The sequence below is a fragment of the Parasteatoda tepidariorum genome, chromosome 1, assembly GCF_982258835.1.
Source record: "Parasteatoda tepidariorum strain Cologne lab strain chromosome 1, Ptep-v5.0, whole genome shotgun sequence".
Classification (NCBI taxonomy): Eukaryota; Metazoa; Arthropoda; class Arachnida; order Araneae; family Theridiidae; genus Parasteatoda; species Parasteatoda tepidariorum.
Window position 1 is genome coordinate 5,930,357 of NC_141755.1, and position 22,113 is coordinate 5,952,469.

At 29.0% G+C, this 22,113-nt stretch overlaps 1 protein-coding gene across 3 annotated transcripts in view; it reads right to left on the reverse strand.

Annotated features, from left to right (window-relative positions):
- The window catches only part of LOC107452017 (very long chain fatty acid elongase 1), a 122,067-nt gene that overhangs the window by 20,791 nt on the left and 79,163 nt on the right, over nucleotides 1-22,113 (reverse strand). For all 3 annotated transcript variants that reach the window (XM_087158625.1, XM_071180219.2, XM_043042164.3), the window contains 2 exons: nucleotides 8,430-8,513; nucleotides 3,568-3,758 (listed from right to left, as the gene is read on the reverse strand). In XM_087158625.1, the coding sequence (XP_087014751.1) occupies nucleotides 3,568-3,758; nucleotides 8,430-8,475 (237 nt within the window). In that variant the 5' untranslated portion in view covers nucleotides 8,476-8,513. The remainder of the gene's footprint in view (nucleotides 1-3,567; nucleotides 3,759-8,429; nucleotides 8,514-22,113) is intronic.

Here is a 22,113-nt window from a genome sequence, read left to right on the forward strand (position 1 = left end):
CAAATTGCTTTTGCGTAGCGTTTATAAACAAGGGATAGAATTGTTTTCACTATTTTATTACAATTTTTTTCATTGTTTTTGTGTTTTCATAAGATCATGTAACTCACATATTAAAACACAAAATTCTATTTGCAATATTCAGTAATAATTTTAATTAAATCTTTCAAATTTAGTTTTTATCTGAACTTCTAAGCTGGAATTTAATTTTAAAATTTTATGACTGTGAAGGGCATTGACCTGATGACGTATTCTGATACATTGATTGTATTGACTTGTTTGGAGTTTTCTCAGAAGAGTTTTTTATTTTCAATTTCATAGTTAAAAAAAATAATAATTAAATAGATAAATGAAATATTATTTTTACTGATTTGATTTAAATTTTAATAAAATCATTTTATCGCGTTTAAAGTTATAGTTTTTTTTTTTAATTAAACTCCAAATTTATAATTGAAATGCGTGCAATCGAAACTAGTGTTATACTTGCGAACAACTTTTTTTCGAGTTTAAGTGTTGTTAATTATGATGAAAGTTGACAATGTAATTTTCTCTATAAATCAACTATAGATATTTTTTAAGATGCAAGCAATCACGGTGGATAAAACAAATCAATTAGGTTAAAAATAGCATAAATGCTAAAGAACAAATAAAAGCAAAAGTTCTCTTAGAGCCCTGAAATATAAATTATATTTTACTTTTATGTATACTTAAGTTCAGATTGGTCTAATCAAACTGAAGAAACAGAGAAACTCTTATGTCAAGGAATTGTAACTAATTTTATTATACATGTTTATTTAAGTTTTTAAAACTATTTACAAAAACATCTGAAATATATTTCATATTAACAAAATAGTTCACTGTTGCATTCTAAGGATAAATTATTTTTAATTGTATAATTTGCTTTTGTAGATCCATTTCCTAAGATATTCCCCAATTAATTATTATTTGTGTAGGAATATCGATTTTTCTGTGAAGTATTTCTTATTATTTATTTTGAATCTACCATTAATTTTTTTTCTTATACTATTATATAATATCTTATTTAGTAATGTTATAAGAAATGGCAAAATTTTTAGTCGTATAATTATAAAATAAAACTTGGTTCTTGTACTTCATCACTTTTGAAATTGCATTTGAGTAAAATAATGTTAAAGTAAATTTGATCGGATTAAAATTAAATAAAACTTTTTTTTCTGAATTTTTATAATTTTTGAAACTTTCAAAATATTGTAGTGTCATTAAAATCTTCATCTTATTGAAAATGAATAAAATAATAAGATTAAAGTAAAGTGCTGCGTATGAGAATGAAATAAACATTTTTTTTTTAAACTTTTATTGCTTTTGAAACTGCAAACAAATGACTAAAATGATAAGGTTAAATTAAAGCACTTTAAATGTATTAATTGCTTTCTTAGGTCTATTTTTTCAGATCTATCTTAATTTATTATTTGCGTAAAAGTAAAATTGTGAAATATTTCTTATATATATTTCCAATTGAAAATTATCACCTTTTTCTGATTAAATGTTTTATTTGAGAAAAAATGATTTAATAAAATCTCCTCCATCTGATAAAGCAAACAAGTGAGGCAATTTTTTTTTAACTGTATAAAGTTCTTCTTTAACTCATTTCTCAAATCTATTATAGTTCATTATTAGCGTAACAATATGTATTTCATTGTGAAGAATTTTCATTATGCATTTGGAATAAAAGAATTAATTTTTTTTCCTAATTACGCATCTGAAATGCTGAATTTAGCGATAAAGGTAATTTTTGCAATGTACTGCAATAAAAATACCTTATATAAAATTTTCTTACATTTGAATTGGAAACTGAATGCAATATGCCTTAGTATATAGTGAGCACACAAGCCTTTATATATATAGCATAGTAAAGAATAGTAAACTGTCTTAGCAAGTAAAATAAATTTTTTTTTAAAAAAACAATAGATTTTACACTTTCAAGAACAATAATAAAAAAAAAGAAGTTGAAAAGCAAAATATTTACAAGAATCTATTTTTAAATAAAATTCTGAGACATAAACATTATATTAAGTATGAATTTTTCATTCAAAACGAAAACCGCTTATAAAAAATACAAGAGCGGTGTGAAGATAGAAGTGAATAAGAAAGAAATTATTAACTAGAATAGAACCATCATTTTCCTACTCAATCAACGTAATAGGGTTGCACGCTGTAGCAAGATGTGACGCATAGATCGGTTGGGTTACCATATTCTTAATTTTGCGGTTTTCAAAGAGCTTATTCTCGACCGCGCCAAGCGGTGCCGAAACCGTGAGCATTTCCGTGAGTGCTTCCGGCCATGGTCTTCGATGTACAAGGAGTGATCAAGTGAAAAGGTACGAAACGACGTAAAATCGTAACAGTTAAATATATGCATATTCCGCCATGGGAGAACGTAGCGAGACATCTCGGGACGCTATTGGAGTCTCTGACTGGGATCGGAGCATGTGCGGGCGCCCGCACGCACAGGAGAGAGCAGAGGCTCTTATCAAAAGCGGCGTCTAAATGATGCAGCAGTCCGTATGAGGACAGAATGCCGTTCGCGTTGCAAAATTCGACGATAGAGGAACAGCGAGGTGTTATCCGATTTCTGACAGCCGAACACTCCGACACCTACGCAGGTCCATGAAGAGCAAAAGACCGAGACTGCTCACGGAGGGTGTGGTTCTGCTCCATGATAACGCTCGTCTACACGTCTCCAGAGTCACATACATGGAACTGGTCAAGTTCAAGTGGGAGACGTTGGACTATCCGCCTTACAGTCCGGACGTGTCGCCCTGCGATTTCCATGTGTTTGGTCCACTGATGAAACGCCTGAAAGGGTAACGCTTCAACTCGGACGACATACTCAAGGACGCTTGGTTCTCGTCACGGCCACAGGAATTTTGAGAACAAGGAATCCTGCGGCTTGTTCATCAGTTCGATCGTTGTGTTTAGGCCTATGGTGTATATTTTGAATAAAGTCTACATTTGTACCCACCATGTCGTTTCGTACCTCTTCATTTGATCATCCCTTGTAAATTTAATGTCCGAAGTTTGTCGCAACATTTACGTGACCCTTTGCTATATATATATCGTTTTAAAACTTTTACATTTTATCAAAAAATAGACTAAAAATGTAATTAAAAAGAAAAACCCTTTTAACTTTAGGAACAAAACTAATTTCAGATATGAAATCCCCACACACGAAATAAGCAAGATATTTGTATGAATGCAACAAAAAGTTGATCCCTAAGTTATGGGTACAATTTTGTTGGGAAAAAAATCCAAGAATGCAGCTAGTTATTTTCCCCAACTTCTGATGGAGCGACTGCTTCGTATTTTACACTTATTGAAGAATATTGCCGAGTACAGTAAATATCAAAGTATACTTGTGAAAACTCACTAATGAAGATTAAAAACAAATTTGGAAGTAATTCCCTTTGTCTCTTTTTCAGATGAGCTGTCTGGTCTTTTAATAGTGTCAGAAATTTATAAATACAAAATAGTGCAATAAACAAGTACACAATACCTTAAGAAATACAGCAACAATACTTTAGTTATACTCACGTTAATAAAAAGCCAGCCACTAACAGCAACAAGGGCAAAGTTGTAGATGACCATTGGATACCTTAAATCGTAAGGCTTTTGATCTCTCATCCAGGCTGGACCTATGACTTTCACAAAGCTCAAATACATGACTACGAGAGTTATGCCTTTCATTGGACTGTCCATTAGTGGCCATGAAGCTACCCTAGGATCTTAGAAAACGAAATACTCATTTAGATACAACTTGCTGTTATAGAGAAATGATTTTTGGAAATAATTGGATACCTGCATGTGACGTCATAGTAAGTAAATCATACCATTTGTCGATTCTGAAGCCAATCAAGTTCGACACACGCGTGACGTCATTTACAGGTATCTAATTAAATCTAATTTAAAACACATGGTTAGATATGATCATTTTTCGAGTTGCAAATAAATTTGAAAATTATCGTTTTGACAAAAATATTCGAGATTGGTTATAGTGATTTGAAGTTTTTGATTTTTTTTAAAATCTAAAGAGAACCAGATATTTCATAGAGAAAAAATTTATCGTGATTTTTGGATTTTTTTTTAAACGATTCGGATTAAAACTTTAGCGGTCTTAATTTTAGAAATAGCGCAATATATTATTTTAATTGTTTAACTATCAGTAATGCAATGGCATTAATGCAGTGATAGAGCACCATTTAGTTTCAAACCTGGTTCTAGTCAAATAATGAGGCGGAAAATAAAATGTAAGGAATTTTGTAAAAAAAAAATTAGTCAAAAACTTTACATGCTCTTAAATCTTTTAACAAAATTTGAATCATAGAATAACAATGTAATGGATATAATAGTAACAGAATAATTTTTGAGAATAATACTCTTCGGAATAATTCTAATAATTGCAGTAGAAAAATATTCTCATTTTCAAGCTCAATATGTTTTTAAACATTTTACCAACTCGTTTTAAGGTGACACTTTATAAAAAAAGAATGAAATAGCTACCGGCTACTTCATAAATATTCCCATGTCCAATGAAAATGACCGGTTCTCTTCATTGACCATTTATTTTTATTTTTCTAACGTTTATTTAAAATGTTATAATTATAACGACTACGCTTAAGTATGCTTAGATTGGAAGATAATAAATACAGTAACATTTACAAATTGCGCGCCAAAATAAAATGCCAAAAATAAGTGGCCCGATGACTGCAACCTTCCCTCCAGGGTTTAAGCTGAGTCTAAAAATTCATTAGCAAAAAAGCTAAAATCTGAAAAAAAGTTTTAGCAAAATGCTAAAATGCCATTAGGCTTATAAAATTACTTTATATCAAACAAGTACTGTAAGTTATCTGACAAAGAATAGCTTAATGTACAAGAATATCAAAAAGAATACCTATAACAAAAAAAAACACATTTATTATTTATCAAAACATTTTGGTTTATAATTAACAATCTTCCTTTCTTTCATGTTTGCCAATTTTACAAATGCTTCTTGAAAGTTAAATGCACTTTCAGGGCCCTAAATATTAATCATTAACAAATATATATATCATATATTCTAGCCATTTTTCTTGATCGCTATGCTTCATCTCGTTTGATCACGTTTTTTTCGTGAACGCTAGCGTCATGGTTCTTCTTGCGAAAGATATTTAGATTTTTTCTCCTTGTTTGATCAAGTTTTTTTCCGTCATGGTTTTTCGCGGAAGCTTTTTTTTTTAATGGAATTTAGTAAAATCCTTTAGCAAAAATGCGAAAATGCTTTGTTGAATTTTAGCATTTTTGAGGGGTCTTTTCGCATTTTGCGAAAAAAGCTACCGTAACGGAAACCCTGCTTCCCTCATGTAAAATCAAAAGTTCATGCAACTTAACAAAGTGGCAATTCTTAACCAATTTGCATCAAATTGGGTTTACCTTTAATCGGAAGAGTGGTGGTTGTCATTGTCCAATTTAAAACACATACGCAATACATGATGCAAAAACAAAGAAAGGGAATGAAAAAATAAAAGGCATAAGTGGGCATTTAGAGATTTGCGGATTGGGGAACTAGCGTTTATCTAAAAGTGAAGAACCCACAAGTTAGCTTTTGACTTTTAGTAACATTAAATAATTTTTGAATTAAAAATTTTTAGCATTTTCTACTTGGTTTTAAAAATTTAACAAAATGTATAAGAGAATAACCTCTTCTTATAATGATTGAGTGTTGTATTTAAGGTATCGGACTAGCTTCGAAATTTTTTATAAATAATTAATATAAAATTTTAAAAACTAGCTCATATGTTTTAGTACATGTAAAAACTTTTAAAACTAGCAAGGAAAAATACATACATTTATTTAAACGACCATTTTTAGGTAAAAATAAGGCATTTTCTTTGGATGTACGCTAAACTCTGCAAAGAAAAATTCTATCGTCTAAAACAAAAAATCCTCTGAGGAATTTATTTAGGAGGCTATCTACTCTGTTTTGAACTATTGTCTTAAAAGCAAGTGCATATATTTCTGAGTTAGGTATCAACGAAGATAAAAAAGCAAATTTTTAAAAATTTCTGCACTTGTCTTTGCAGTAGAATAATCATAAAAATTAAATTCTTCTTAGTCCGTAGTTAAAAACATGTATGCTATAATCATGAACACCCATGAAAAATTGTCGGCAATTATTTTAAAAACATGAGATATCGAGTTTCAGGTGGTGTAAAATGCTAAAAATAAATCTGATTTTGCGATAAACGCATTTAAAGACTTAAATTCACTAATCTATCCACCGCTATCACCTTACACAAAAACTGCTATAACTTTGTAAATAATTAAAGTACAAGTAAAAATAAAGTATATTTAGAAAGCTTAGGGTACAGGGATTCTAAAATTATAATAACTCAATTTCGAAAATTTTGTCCAAAATAATGTTTCTGCCCAAAGGAAAAAATTATATAAAAGTCTATATTGCGCAAACCGCAAGTTCTAAATATGTATTCGCTGTAACGAAAATAAACATGGTTAAAATAAGTATTATGAAGCAAAAAATAAACATGACAAGACAACAGAAGATTGATTAATATACATCAAACTTAAACAGCATAGTGTAAGTATTATCTAGATAAAAGGATCGAGATAGGAGAATCAAACGGTGTTGTAACAAAGTCTGACGCAAAATAGAGGTCCGATCATCGAGACACGTATCAGACCCTCTAAGGAAGACTCTGGGTCGAGGAATCTGCATTTATCAGAGGGTAAATTTTTTGAGATACCTTATCTTTTCTTAATCATCAAATTTAGTTTTAAGTTTCTGATATAATTTTAGCTTATTAATTCTAATATAGTGAAACCTCCAGATAATAATATACCACTTCAGGAAATAATTATACCACTTCTGCGCAGCGACCTCTTCTATTATCGACCCATTTTGAGAGGCAAGACACTTTTTTCCATAGACTTTGTGTTGAAGAAAACCTTTAGGAGAAACTTTCGAAATTTCTCCCAGTGACCGGGAAAACATCCACACCCAATACGTCAAAAAAGGAAGCACGAAAAAATATCAAAATAAGAAATATTAACCATTCCAATAAGTAGATTCAAATGTATTCAAAATATTTGTTTGGGGATTTTATTTAGAGAACTCTTTTTGACCATTGCTGAAAGAAATTGACAACCTCATGTCAAAGTCACTAAAGACAATTCTATCAATGACTTATTTTTAGAGTTGAAAGTTTAATTACAAAAAAAAAGAAGCTATTTTTAGAAAAATCCAAGCAAACAGAGAAGACGTCTTTAGCAAACAAACCTCTTCTCACTATTTTTTTTTTTTTTTTTAATGGCAGGCACTTGAAACTATTGTTCATTGGCCACTGAAAGTGCCAGAACTGCTAACTCTCTTTTCGTTACCCATTGGGCACCTGTGGCGAAGCCACGGCGGTGGAGCAGCGCAACACCTCCTAGAAAGAACAGGCCTCAGCACGGGTTACCATAAATATCCCTTAGTAGTCCAAACGTAATGACATATTTTGTATTTTCAACCACTGCGCAGCTTTGTACCCCTAACGTAATGACATCTTTCTTATTTTTCGTCAACTGCGCAGTTAACTTCGTCACATCGGACTACTAAATTGATCCGTGCTGAGGCCTTTCTACTTCTAAGAGGTGTTGAGCAGCGTCGCCCACGTCGCACTACCACAACCCGTTTATAGGGCGGGTCACATTTACACACAAAGGAGAAAGGACATAGAACACAGATAGAGAGAAAGAAACATCCATGCCTTGTCCGGGATTCGAACCCAGAACTTTTCTGATGCAAGGACAGTTCCCTGACCCCTACACAGACCGGTCGGCTCTTCTCACTATTTAAAGCTAACTAATTTTTATGATATTAAATAAAATGTAAACTTTAACAAAAAATGTAATTGTTTATTTAAAATAGTTCTATCATTCATAATAGGTATATTTGCTTTTACACATAATTAGGGGTCATTTTTATTGATGCTAAGTTTTATTCATTGATTCGGTTTTGATGAAACTAGCACAAGTGACACTTCCGCATCCAGAAAATGACATTCACTAAATTGAAGATCACTTGCGAAATGTTATCATGTACCTTTGATAACATTTTGAAGTTAATGGAAGTGACCCTTAAGAACGACCCACCTCCATTAACAATCATTTTCCCCTGTGTGATCGCTCCAAAGAGGTTTCCCCGTACGCACTAAACTTTATTCGAAATCAAATTTAAAACTGCGTCACCAATTTTATTTCTTATTTTTTATCATGTCTACAGTTAATATTCCTGTACAGTCATGACCAGATAAATTCATAGCCATTACTTTATAAAGCAATGCGGAATAATTATTTTTTTACAAACATAAAATTTACCACCCAAGTCTTAAAGTAATATAAAGTTCTATTGTACTTACCACCCATGTCTAGGAATTCTTGATATTTCTGCGTTAAGTTGATCATTGTGAATTGGACTTTAATTTGTGCGTACGATGAACTTTCTGAAATGAAGAAATGAATGAATTCTAAGTATTTTATAATTATTGCATTCTTTGACGATAATTTGATTAACTAAGTTCACAAAAATAACGAACCTTATATGAACGAAATAAGTTTTACTGAATAAATAACTGCAAGCAAAATTATTTAAATTTCGTTTATTTTTTTTTAACTTCTTAATAAATCAGTTTATTAAGAAATTCAATAAAAAGAGATTTAAATAAACTAGCTTAAAGAGAACCTACATTTTGGTAATATCTATATACAATTACCATGAGGTTAATGGAATACAAATATATAAAGTTTGGTATACTTTACATAAATAACTGATGCAATATTATAGATATAGATTATAAAACATAACTCACCGAAGGCGGAAAATATACTTTTATATAATCTAGGTGATTTAATACTTATCAAACATCGATAATTGAAGATTATAATTATAAATGCATTTTCTTTTATTTTTCATTTTACTATTATTTTTTTGTTGAAAATTTGGCTTAAGTTAATAAATTTGTAAGCTTCTTAAAAGTCACCTTTTTTTGCAAATTTATATTATTTGACGGAGTTTAAAACTATCTCTCAATTATAAATAAAACTTTTTTTTTAAGGTAAAAAAATACGTTAAAATTAGTTTTCAAAATTTGAAAGTTTCAATAAACAAAATTTTATTTTTAATTTAAATTTGTTCTATGTCATATTTAATTGAAAAACTTTAAAGGGCAAAAAACTTTATCATTTACTTTAACCTTTCTCTGTAAATGAGTATAATAAAATGTAACATTTCTTCAAAGTTATTTAATCGTAGAAAACTAAAAAATTTTTAAAAGTAGATTAAATTAACATTTTAAGTAATAATTTCTTTTTAGTAAATGAATAAATTGATTTTTGTAAGTTACAATTTAAATGACTTTTTAAGAAAAGAGTAGAAAATATTTTTAACATCACAAAAGATACGTAGATAACAAAACCTACTTAGATAAGAAAAAATTCGTGAAATGTTATCTCGAAATGCAAAGTGAGGGTTTTACGAAGTCAGGATGTTACAGAAACACTTAAATATCTTTAAAAATTGACCTTCGCATCAATACCGACCAATTAACCTTCGACGCAGATAGAACAACGGTGTCCCCTTTATATAATTTTTTTCCAGATGCTCTGACAACAATCAAAAATATATTTTGTTATTTTTTAATTATAAAAAAAGTTGAATACCTACTAAAAAGCTGTTAGATTATTGGAATTATATTTGTACTACAAGATATATAAAATGAATATAAATGTAAAAAAGCAGTTCGAAATTTTTTTCATTCCTATTCAAAATTTTATCAATCTTCATTTCGTAAATTAAAGAAATTTCAATGATAAATAACTCTTTCTCTTAGATCTAAATAACTGCAAAATAGAAAAATTGAATTGGAAAGGAAAAGTGTTTGGGAGATTTACCTTTAATGCCGAAAAGGAAAACCATGCTTCATTCAAATTATTTAAATTTTTTGACCCACATAAATGTAATAATGAAATGTAAATGACCATAATAATGAAAATTTATGAAAAATATGTTGAAAAAGAATTCCTCGTCAAGGGTTGATAAAAACTTAAGTCTCCTTAAGCTATGCTAATTTGTTTGTTATAAATAAAAAAAATTTAAAAATAAACACAACTACTTCATACTACAAGATCAATTGATTAGCTACAAAGTAATACTGATTTCAATTTACTTCTAGATTTTAAATTTCAAAAATAAATTTGGTTGATTAAATCACAACTGGCATTAAGCAAATTTATTTATTTTAAGCACAAATATGAATCAGTTTCAGGATATAAGTATACGAAATTTCTAAATCTGAGAGAAAAATTATGTTTGACACTAAAAAGGTTACTTTACCACAGGACTGTGGTTATAATATTTATCAGAAGAACATAACTTATTGGCTTGAAAGGAAGAGTAAATGAGCGTTTTGGGAAGCAAATTTAAATTATAACTTATGCATATTTTCAATAAAATCATGAACTAAATACTTGAGATTTTTCTTTCTTGCTTTAGGTCAGAAAAGGGAAGTTTGTAACAGATCAAATATGGATCAAATATGGAAACTTTTTCTGAAATGCAGCTGAGAAAGTTTTTTTTTATACCTTTTTAATGAAGGGAATTACTCATAAAATAATGCTTGTTCTTGTTGATAAAATAATGAATATTTTGTTGTAAAAATATTGCACTTTTAAAAGTGAAATCAGAAATATTTTTGCAAAGTTTAGCATCTGAAGTAATTTAAATAAAAAAAGAATTTTTAAGTAGAACAGACTAACATCCGGGAAGAATTTTTATTTTTGACACTTTTAATAATTAATAGAACTGATTTAGTGTCATTTACTATATTGGTTACTTGTGGACGATGGATTTTTCGTGGAAATCTAACAACTACCCAGCAACCACTGATTATTTTTCCAAAGTGCAAAACAGGAAAAAAAGGGACATTAGTGTGACAATGCCAAACATAAAATGTTAAAAAAAAAAACCCTAAACAATTTCTAGATTCTGCTTTCGAATTTTTATTGCTAAAGCCACGGTTTATTGTTGGTGGTATAAAGACACTCAGTATTGAGGGCAGGTGTATTATACACGTGCTTAGACTGCATATCGATTAAAGGAAGCATTTTAGAACATGTCGTCGTCCGCTTTTCCCAAACGCCCAACATCGATCCGTTTTTCGAGGAACCTTTTCACTTTTTGCCCGAATGTTTCTTGCCCACCCTCCCCCATCATTTTGGCTTTTTCCAGGAACATTTTTCCATTGAAATTTCCCTCTCTGAAGATTTTTAGTTTTCGATTGAAATGAAATGCATTGTTATAAACATTTATCACTTCTGGTATCTAAATATTGGATTAGATTCACAAAATAGTATTAGTTATAAAAAAATATTAGTCTTAAGCATTTTAATTTCTCTTTATCTTTTCCCTCTTCTCTTAATTCGAGTAAAAATGTACAGATTCATGCCTGAATCACCCTCTTAACTCTGAAAACAAAATAAAGCACGGAAGTCAGATACTTTGGATAAAATCTAGAGCTTTATACAAGATCCGAATGCAGCTATACTGCGCTGAACTCATAAATGAAACATTTATAAATGTTTTAAATTCTATGAGGCATAATTATACGATGATAAAAATGAGCATCTCCCACCCGGCTTGAAATAACCACAGTACTGATTTAAAATATCCTCAGTGGTAGAAGGATCACCAATCAGAGTCCCTTTGCCGTGAGGCCAACAGTGGAAAGTTTTATTGGTTTACCTTTTCATGTTACGCGAATGCGGATTGTTTCCATCAAAAAGCCCTCCACGAAGGCAAATTTCTCCCATTACTTGATCCAGGAGTTCGATTGCCTTCTGGATTAGGTTCAAAATCACAAGTCTACGGAGTTGGGACATAGGTAATCGTAAACTCCAAAATTTAGGTCTGTTTTTCAACGACGATAATGAAAAAAAGTTGCATATCTGACGAAGATGCAAGAAAGATAAACAAAAGTGAGGAAAATAAGGTATATTGAAAGATATATTTTTCATTATAATTTGTGATTTACCTTACCTCCCTCTAAGTTTGTAACATCTGTTTTAAAGCACATTGAATAATTTCAGTCGCAAGAGACAGGATTTGATTTTAAGTATTACAGGATCACTGCAAATTAATATTAGGAAATTAGCGCCAATTTCCTACGATTTTTTACGGTCATTTAAAAATTTATAAAAATAGAAAAATATTTTATAAAAAATTTAAAAAATCAAATTAAATAGGTTATACTAACTACATGTTCATTAAAGTTATTAGCTAAACTATTGAACATATTGTAAGAGCAAGACTTACGAAGGTAAATAAAAAATACACCCGCTAAACTATTACATCGGTGATAGAACTGATGAAATCATAACCAGTTAATTTCTAATCTATTAATTAATAGGTTAATATCATCGCAGAATAGAAAAGATTAGTGTCATAGGATTCACACCAAACTCAAAGCAGCGAGACGATCTCGAAATTCGCTATTCCATGTTAATTCCCCCTCTTCTTTCATGCGAGTCTCAATGGCTAATTCTGCCCCACAGAATAAGTGTCTTGTCACACCCCCCTTTCGTCACTCAACCACGAAAATCTCATCAGCGTTACGTTTTATTTCAACTCACACACCCCGATTAAAAAAAGACACCACATCAGGAAGTGATACAAAATTAGATGTTAATTTCCATCCACTCTCTTATCTGGAGCAAGTTATTATGGAAAAAAAAAAAAATCTATTTCTATTTGCTTAATTGAAATGGAGGTACATTTAATCAATTTACGAATGTATTGAAGTACGCGATGTGAAATTGTAATGTAAAATTTATGTTTGTTTGATTACGTAATTAAATACGTGTGTCCGATTGAGTTTTAAATCAATTTAAATCCGATTTAATGCTAAACGTTAGAAGTACTCGGTTCCCTAAGCGTTAAAGCAAGCTTCAAAAAGTTAAAAATTACGATTTTTATATGTTTGGAATTTTAATAAAATTTCAGTAAAATTCGAAGTTCGTCATTGAAATGTTTAATTCTATAATCAATTCATTGTTAAGCATGCCTAATGACGAGCAATAAAATTTAGCTTAAACGGATTAAACGCTTCAGAGTAACTGGAGAGAGGGGATGCTCTTGCAAACCTATTATAGAGGTAATGATAATTATTAAGGTGTGCTACTCCACTGCCGTGGCTTAGACATAGGTGCTCACTGGGTAGCGAGAAGAGAGTAGCATTTCTGAGGCCAATGGGAAATAGACCCAAGTGCCCGCCATTAACCAAAAAAAAAAAATATTAAGGTAATGAAAATCGAATCAAGAATATACTCATATTAAAGTTGAAAAAAAAAAAATGCAATGGTGTGTTGATCATATTTTTCTCAACAAAAATTTCAGTTAGCATGTTTTTCATCTTGCCGACTGCTATAATTTGTCTCTGCAAAAGTTTGTCCAAACAAAAAGAAATCAACATTTTAGTAGGTCAATTAAAAGTGAAAAAATTATCGCCTTTCCAAATTTCAAATTAAAACATGGTTACAAAACATCACTTAAGGTATTTATGACAATATAAACTAATTATGCGAATAAGTAATCATTAAATTCGTATAAATTACACTGAGGAACATTATTTTTCATGAGATTTTTTAACGATTTTGGGATACGTCACTGATTTTAAATCTTCAATCGGTTTCTCTCTCCACGCTACAGTTATTCGTTAAAGGACAATTTTAGTCTATTCTATGGTTGAAACGTTAAAAACGTTATTTATGTGACAAAGAATCGTGTAATTGTTGCAACTAATAACCAGGGGAGTTAAAGCACATCAGGATTAAAATTGTGTAGGAACCCATGCCCGGAATGTTATGCGGCACTGGGAACGCTTCAGAAATTTCTTTCGTGGGCTTGTGAACAGGTCATAACAGGGAAGCTCCCCTTGCCGCGTACGAGGACATTTTCTGGCATAGGCTTCTACGCAGTTGTATAGATTAAGTTAATCGAATAAAAAATATATACATAACGTTATATATAACCTGTTTATATAACGTTAAATATAACATTTTTAACATTTCTTCAAAAGTGCTTTTTCTTGCTTTTTGAGCAAATCTAATTTCAGATTTTAAATCCCTTCACACGATTTGTATAAATTGAGACAAATCATTTGTCCAACTGAGTGTAATGTTTAAACACCTTCTCGAAATATGTGAAAACTCTAAGCCGAAGACCAACACGCATCTACTTTTCTTTTAATCCTACAAATGAATTTGTCCTCGGTAGGGAAAAAATAGTTTTCATTTTACGTAATATTACTATGTATGTGATAAGAAGTAATATTGCGTACCGCAATTTAATTTTAGCTTTTATAATATTATCAATGAAAACAAAGTAGTTGTCAACCCATTTTTATTCTTAAATTTATCGCGAAGCACTCATGTTGTTTTTTCAATCGCATGGCAGTCGATTACCTAAGACATTAAAGCAAAATAATTTAAAAAAACTAGAGTTCTGCACAAAAATATTATAAGAAATAAAACATTGGATGTAACTTATTTTTTACGAATCAGATTGATATATTCTCAGTTAATTCTCCAGATATGAAGTTTATTTTATCTGAAGGTTATTTTAAAATGTGTTGTAAAAATACCTAAAAAATTGTAAAGAAAGCTGAGGAAAAGTTGGCGGCTTATTTCATGTCATAGTTATTCGATATCCACCAACCTTTCCTTTTAGTGACAAAATATATATTTTCAATGTTTCAGATTAAAAAATAGTTTAATTTAAACGTTTGTTTATTCTTTTACCCATAGAACACTAGTTATTAATCATCATCTTTTTTAAAGGATCTTTGACATTTTAACGTCGCTTATTTCAAACCTGCAATATGTTTCTCGCTTTCTCCAAGCAACAGTTTTTTTTAAATGACATTTTTAGTTTATTCTTTGAAGAAATATGCAAGTTTCAAAACGTTATATGTAACAGCGAATCACATAAATGTTACGAACATCTAGTGGGGGGGGGGGTCAGGGTATATCATCAGTATTAAAATTGTATAAGAATCCATGCACCGAAATGTCATGCACCGTTTGGGGCGACTCCTTATTATGAACTGTTTCGTCATGTGCTTTTGAACAGGGAAGGGAAATAAGGATCTTATTAATCTTGATAATGAGCTCTAACTCACCAGAAGCTTGTCTTAACATTTACGCAACCTCTCAACTTTATGTAACATTTTCAAACTTGTACATTTTGACAAAATATGGACTATTGTTTGTATATTGTAATACGGAAAAATCTGCAGCTTTTAGATCAGAGGTCACCAAAGTGGTTTATATAGACCCCAAGGGGCCTATTTAACAAAAGTGGGGGTCGATCCGAATCGGAAGGGTCGATTGGGGGCCAAAGAAAAAACAGTTCTTAATACGTAAATCACACATATCTAATTGAGTAAGTAAAATTTGTGAATATTTTTTGTATTTGACTTAATATCAGTTTCTTTATAGAACATAAATTAATAAACGTAACATAATTAGTAAAGTAGTAAGTAGTAAATTAATAAATATGTAGAACTTTGTGAAATAGCTCAGCCTTTTTTTGATAGCATTTCCAAGTTCCTACATGGTTAAAGCCGGTTTCAGTCACGTACATTCAATCTTAACTACAGAAATAAATTAAATGTGGAGTTACGAGGGGATTTAAAATTAAAATTGACCAATTTTGAACCCAATATAGAGAACCTTGCAAAAAAACACCAGGCACACTCATCTCATTGGTTAAGAAGCAATAAATCTGTAGTTACTTTACTTATTATTTCTACTTATTTATAATTACTTATTATTTAATAAATATTAAGGTAATTAAATTTCAACATTAATATATTTTTCATAAAACTATTGTTACACAATGTACTATTACTTTAATAAATGTTTAAATCATAAAATAAGTGTAAAAACACAGTATCTAATAGAGTTATCTTAATTAACAGAAAATTACTTTTATGGGGGTCGATGGAGATTTCGAAAAATTATATAGAGGTCGATGATGAAAAAAGTTTGGTGACCCATGTTTTAGATCAATATCAATTTCAGATTTGAAATCCCCACACCCAAATTAGTTAAGTATTTATATAAACGCAACAAAAATTTCGTTCCACAGTGTGTTATGCTCTTTTTACTTGATAGGTGCAGTATATTTTTTACATTAAAGAGAAATATCGATATTTATTTCAGTTTTAGTGCTTCTTGTTTCTTTATATCACTGAGGGCACATAAGTTTGTTATCCAGGTATTGCAGAAATGCTAGACAGTTTCGGACAAAATACAAGAAAATTTCCAATAAAATGTCAGAATAATGTGTTTTTGCATCTGGCTAGCTAGCGAAGCGGGCACGGAGCGCGATGCGATTTGAAACGAACTGTGAAAAGTTAACCGGGGGTTGGCGAGCAAGAGCGAGCAGAGGTTGAACAACTCTGTTTATTAATTACTTAAAGATCGATTTTGGTTTAAAGTTTAGATGAGTGAGATGTTTCACTACAACTCAAATAATTTTCATAACTTGGCATCCAACAATTTAGGACGTGCAAATCGAACATGTTTTTTTTTTAAACGAAATTCTTATAAGGCTTGGCATTTTATAGGATACCATTTAACATTATAAATAAAAGTTTTATTTTGGAAAAGTTTGGAGACAAAAGTTTTTTAGACGAATACTTTTTACCACGTCTATATTTTTTTTGTTCATAAAGTAAGAAAAAAGTATTAATAAATTAAAATAGAATAATAAGAAGGGAAAAAGTTTCATCGATATGTAGTTAAATGGAAAACATTGTCGAGTGACTTCCCATTTCGTTGTTCTCATTTTCGTGTTCCAATGAATAATGTAAACAAATATTTTTCATAACAAAAGAAAGATTTTCTTTAGTCATAATATAATAGTTTCTATAGATCTTTATGACACTTCTTTGCACGAGAGTATTAATTTTCTTTTAGAACGTTAGAAAGGCGTTGTCTAGTTGAAAATCGTCAGTACCTTGCGTGTGAATGCTGCATAGAACAATATCGGCAATTTCTTTTTTCTACATAAAAGGTTTTATGTCAAATATTTCGACGTAAATCAGATGCATCAACATTTCGCAAAACTTTTTGTTGAATGAAACTATATGATATTTCAAATAACAGTAAACACATTTCTTGAAAGATTTAAAAAAATAAAAGAAAAAAAAACTAAATAGTATAAAATTTTGAAATAAAAAATAAAAAGAAATAAAAGTGAAGAAAATAAAAATTAAATGTCGCCAAAACGAAAAACTTAGGATTTATCTTTTTCGAACTAACGATTTCGCTGTTAGAAAGCATACAATGTTTAAAAAAAAAAAAAAAAACACTACCTTGAATAACGTATGATAATAATCTAAGACTCAGTCTTGATGATTCAAGGGGGGTGATCTCAACTATGCTACTTAATTAGTGCAGGTGATATTTTAAGTTATGAATTCAGATACAAAAACGAGCTTTATCTGAATAAACACACCTTTTTTTCCAGCAGATTCAAATTTCTGATCCTCAAAACGTAGGGGGGTAGCAGCAATCTGGGAAATAGGGTCTCCAATGTTTATCCAGGACAGTGATCCGAAGTCTAGGCCCCCTGAGGTAAGTTTATTTTTTGCGTATTTCGCTGTAGCTACCTAAAACCTTTTTAAGCTAATTGAAATTTTTTTACACACAATAAAATTTGTTCATCCAATAATAATTCCATGCAAAAAATAAATTTTAGTAAATATTTATTATTTTTAATAGCATGTTTAATAACAGTCGAAAAATTTTAGGTCTATTTTTTTTTTTTTTTTTGCATTTTAAAAGTACCTAATTTCACATGGCAAAATACTAAATTTCAGCGAAATCAATTGAATTGAATTTTAAGTGTACGACTTTTTTAAAATTCTATTTTTGAGGAATTATTCAACCGAGTTTGTTTAAATTTTATATTCGGCCGTAAAAAATTGAACACTTTAAACTGATACAAGGAATATATATTTTACAATTAAATTTTTTTTTACTATTATTAATAATATATATATATATATATATATATATATATATATATATATATAGTTCAAAATGAAGAATAAAACAAAGAAAAATTATAGACATATGAAAAAAAGGGGGTGGGAAATAATAAGTAAAAAAATAACAAACATATTATTTAAAAAAAAAAAAAAAAAATATGAAATTTTAATTAAAAAACCGGAAAAAAAGCCGGAAAAAAAAGATATAATCTTTTCTTCAGCCCACACGATTATATCCGCAAAACAGGATTGATATTGTATCAATAAAGCCAAAGCAAAATATATTAATACAATAGTGTGAGGAGCACTCAAAAATTTTTTATAAAATAACTACATAAAAATAGATCATAAAAAGTAAAAATAACATGTAAAAACAGATAATAAAATAAAATACAAAGAAAAAACATTAAAAAGGGGGGACTATAAAGCGAGTAGCAAAATCATAACAACTTACATGGACAGATATTTTTCAAGAATGATTTAAAAATGTTTTCGCAGAAAGATTGCCAGATTACAAAATATGAAAACAAAAGATGAAATCAAAAGCGCAAATTGAGTGTAACAAGAGGATTTTAAAGTGTCGTTCTTACTGCACTGCTGAAGTGATTTGTTATTCTGAGTTTTGATTTGTTAGTTACCAAGGATGGTCCCGAAATGGATGTGCGCAAGGTAATATTATACTGGATAATTTTAAAAATTGATCATAAATAGTTTTAGAAGATAGATGTTTATTTAAGAAAAAATATAAAATAGTAAAGAGAAACATAAATTGCCTGCTTTGCAAATAATTTTAGCCACGGATTTGCACGATATGGATTAGCACATAGAAAAATTATTTAAATTATCAAAGAAAGAATTTTAATAGATAATTTTAACACGGATTTGTCCGAAATGGATTTGCACATGGAAAAATTAACAAAGAAAAAATTTTAGCAGATAATTTTAACCACGGATTTGCCCGAAATGGATTTGCACATGGAAAATTGTATAAATTAATAAAGAAATTTTTAGCAAACAATTTTATCCACGGATTTGCCCGAAATGGATTTGCACATGGAAAAACTGCATAGATTAACAAAGGAAATTATTTAGTAAAGGAATTTTTGGTAAATAATTCTAATCACGGATTTGCCCGAAATGGATTTGCACATGGGAAAATCATAAAAATTAACAAAAAAAATGTTTAGAAAATATATCCACCAAAATATACGATTAATTCAATGATTTTATACAAAATTTTATTACATTAGTTGGGTATCCATTGTTTTTTATCAGATTTTGAAAGAGTTTATCGATTTGTTTTTTGGATAAATAAATATTACTACATATTCTTTTAATTCTGTTCATTTCATTAAAAGTGGTATTTAAATAGATGCTCCTAGAAACATTAGAATTCCAAGTAACTAGTTTATTAATATTAAAATTAAAATCATTTCTTTTATCGTATAAATCAACAAAGCAGATATTTTCAACTTTCATAATACCCAAATCCAAAAAATTGAAATTAATATTATCATCATGATTACGAAGTAAGATTAATTCCTCAGGGTATATATCACTCAATAAAACAGTAAAATCTTGGAAATTAAAGATAATTAAGTCATCAATATATCTAAAAACAAATTTAATACTCAGAGTATAATTTTTTTCATAATAATGCAAAAATAAGTTAGCTAAGAGAGATGAATAATTAGATCCCTGTGGTATTCCATTAATTTGAAGAAAGATATCCCTTCCATTGTAAAGATAATTACTAAAAAGACAAAAATTAATCAGAATTTCCCAATCATATTATTGTTTTTCTTAGTGTTTTCTTGTGTGTGTTTATATGTGTTGTATATATATATATAATATATATATATAATATATATAAATAATATATATATTATATATATATATATTATATATATATATATTATATAAATATCTAATATCTAATATCTAATATCTAATATCTAATATATAATATATAATATATATATATATATATATATATATATATATATATATATATATATATATATAATTTTTTTTTTTTTTTTTTTTTGCCTGGAATTTATTTTGGAAAAACGAATTTTATAATTCTGTGCAAAAAATTTTCAATTCTATTTTAAAGTTCGAAATATAACGAAATACGAAAAAATAAATATTAAATGGTAAGCTCACCTGACCAATTTGGAAAGCTCACCTGACCAAACTATAGGGACTATATTTTACAGATTGCTGCTACTCTCTATATTTTGGGGGTCAATGAGCCGAATCCGTCGAAGAAATGGTATGTTTATTCAGAGAAAGTACGTTTTTATGTCTGATTACGTAGCTTAATTAGTACTAATTAATTAGCATATTTGAAGTCACCCCCTCGAACCAGTGAGATTGAGTCTTAGAAAGTGAAGATCCGATCATTAGATTAAAAGTCAAAATGGTCCATTTTAATTTCTTTTTTGCGCACCGAACATTGTTTTTCTTATTATTGGGGTTATTAGTCTTACTGCATAAGTAAATTTATGATGATTTTCGGGTTCAAAATAAGTTACTTAATTTTTATATGTACTAAAATTAAATAAGTTTTATTTGATATACAAGTATTATTTTGCTCATAGTGTCATTTCTCTATAACCAATATTTCACCCACAATCGCTTTTTTGATAAAAACATTTACAGAACAGCATTAAAAAATTCTTGCCCTTGTTTTCAGCGAAGCATTATATTTTTGATGAAACAGAAAAGAAAATGTGAATTGTAAATTAGAGACTAGAAAACTACATCAGCTTTGTTGAATCATATTCAAGAATAAAATACTTTTTGGTGCTAATAATTTGAGTATCAACGATGTTTCACAATTTTTATTTTTTGAAAATGTTCATATGAAGTCGATTCTAATGGATATTTTTTTTTTCTAAATAAAATCTATGAAGATGATAACGTCGGATATTTTATATGAATTTCATAGTGGTTGAACCAAAATAGGAACAAAATAAACTAAAATGGATCAAAAAGAGAATATAAATTGTGATCCATAGTTAAAGAAAAATATCCGGAATTTGAAATGCCATTTACTCAGCAAAAAGAGAAGTTAAGATGTCCTTAAGATAAAAAATTGGATTAATGTTTTTCGTTTATCATAATTAAAACACCGTTGTTACAGGAAAAGAAAAATATTGATTTGTTTATGAAATAATTAATAGGGTCGTATTTTCATCCGATAAATAGATGATCATGATTCATCTATTTTTGGATGATCAATAGTTGAAGATGAAGCGATGCAAGAACTTTTTTTCAGCCGCAAAAAAATGTACCATTTTTTATACCTTGTTCATTAAGCGTAAGAAGACGATACATTGAAAAAGTGAAGAAAAAAAAAGAGGTAATGATGGTAGAAACGTTTCTTTTCAAGCCCACATAATTTTGTCATTTTGCATAGTGAAATTCTGGTGATTAATAAAAACTATCTGCATTTATAATTAGAAAAGTTTTTAGTTCTTAAATCAATATGGCATGTCAAACCTGGGTAAATAAGTTTTCCCAATAATAATTTTATTTTCTTATTTTGACGATAAAGTTATTTCAGGTTTTTCTTTCCACAATTTTCTTTTAAGGATAAAATTTTATACTAATGGTTAATTCTAATGATTTAATTTTAGTCATTTTTACTTATTGAAAAAAATAATTCCATATTTATAGACAAAATATACAAAACGTAGATTTTCTAATAAAATTCAGGGAAAATACTAAATTATAATTTTTGTTGTTTGTAAGAAATACGCCAAAATCAATTTTTTCCAATCAGTTTTATTATTTGTTTAAATTTGTAATTTTTTAAATAACGCGTAGAACATAAACTTTTTTCTTACTGCAATGAAACAGACAAAATTCTATCCATCCTTTAATAATTATATTTCTCTAATCAATTGTTCTTTAAAAAAGGAAAACTTCAATTAAAATGAAGTTCAAAAAGATTCAATAAATTATAAATGGCTTCTAATTCCCA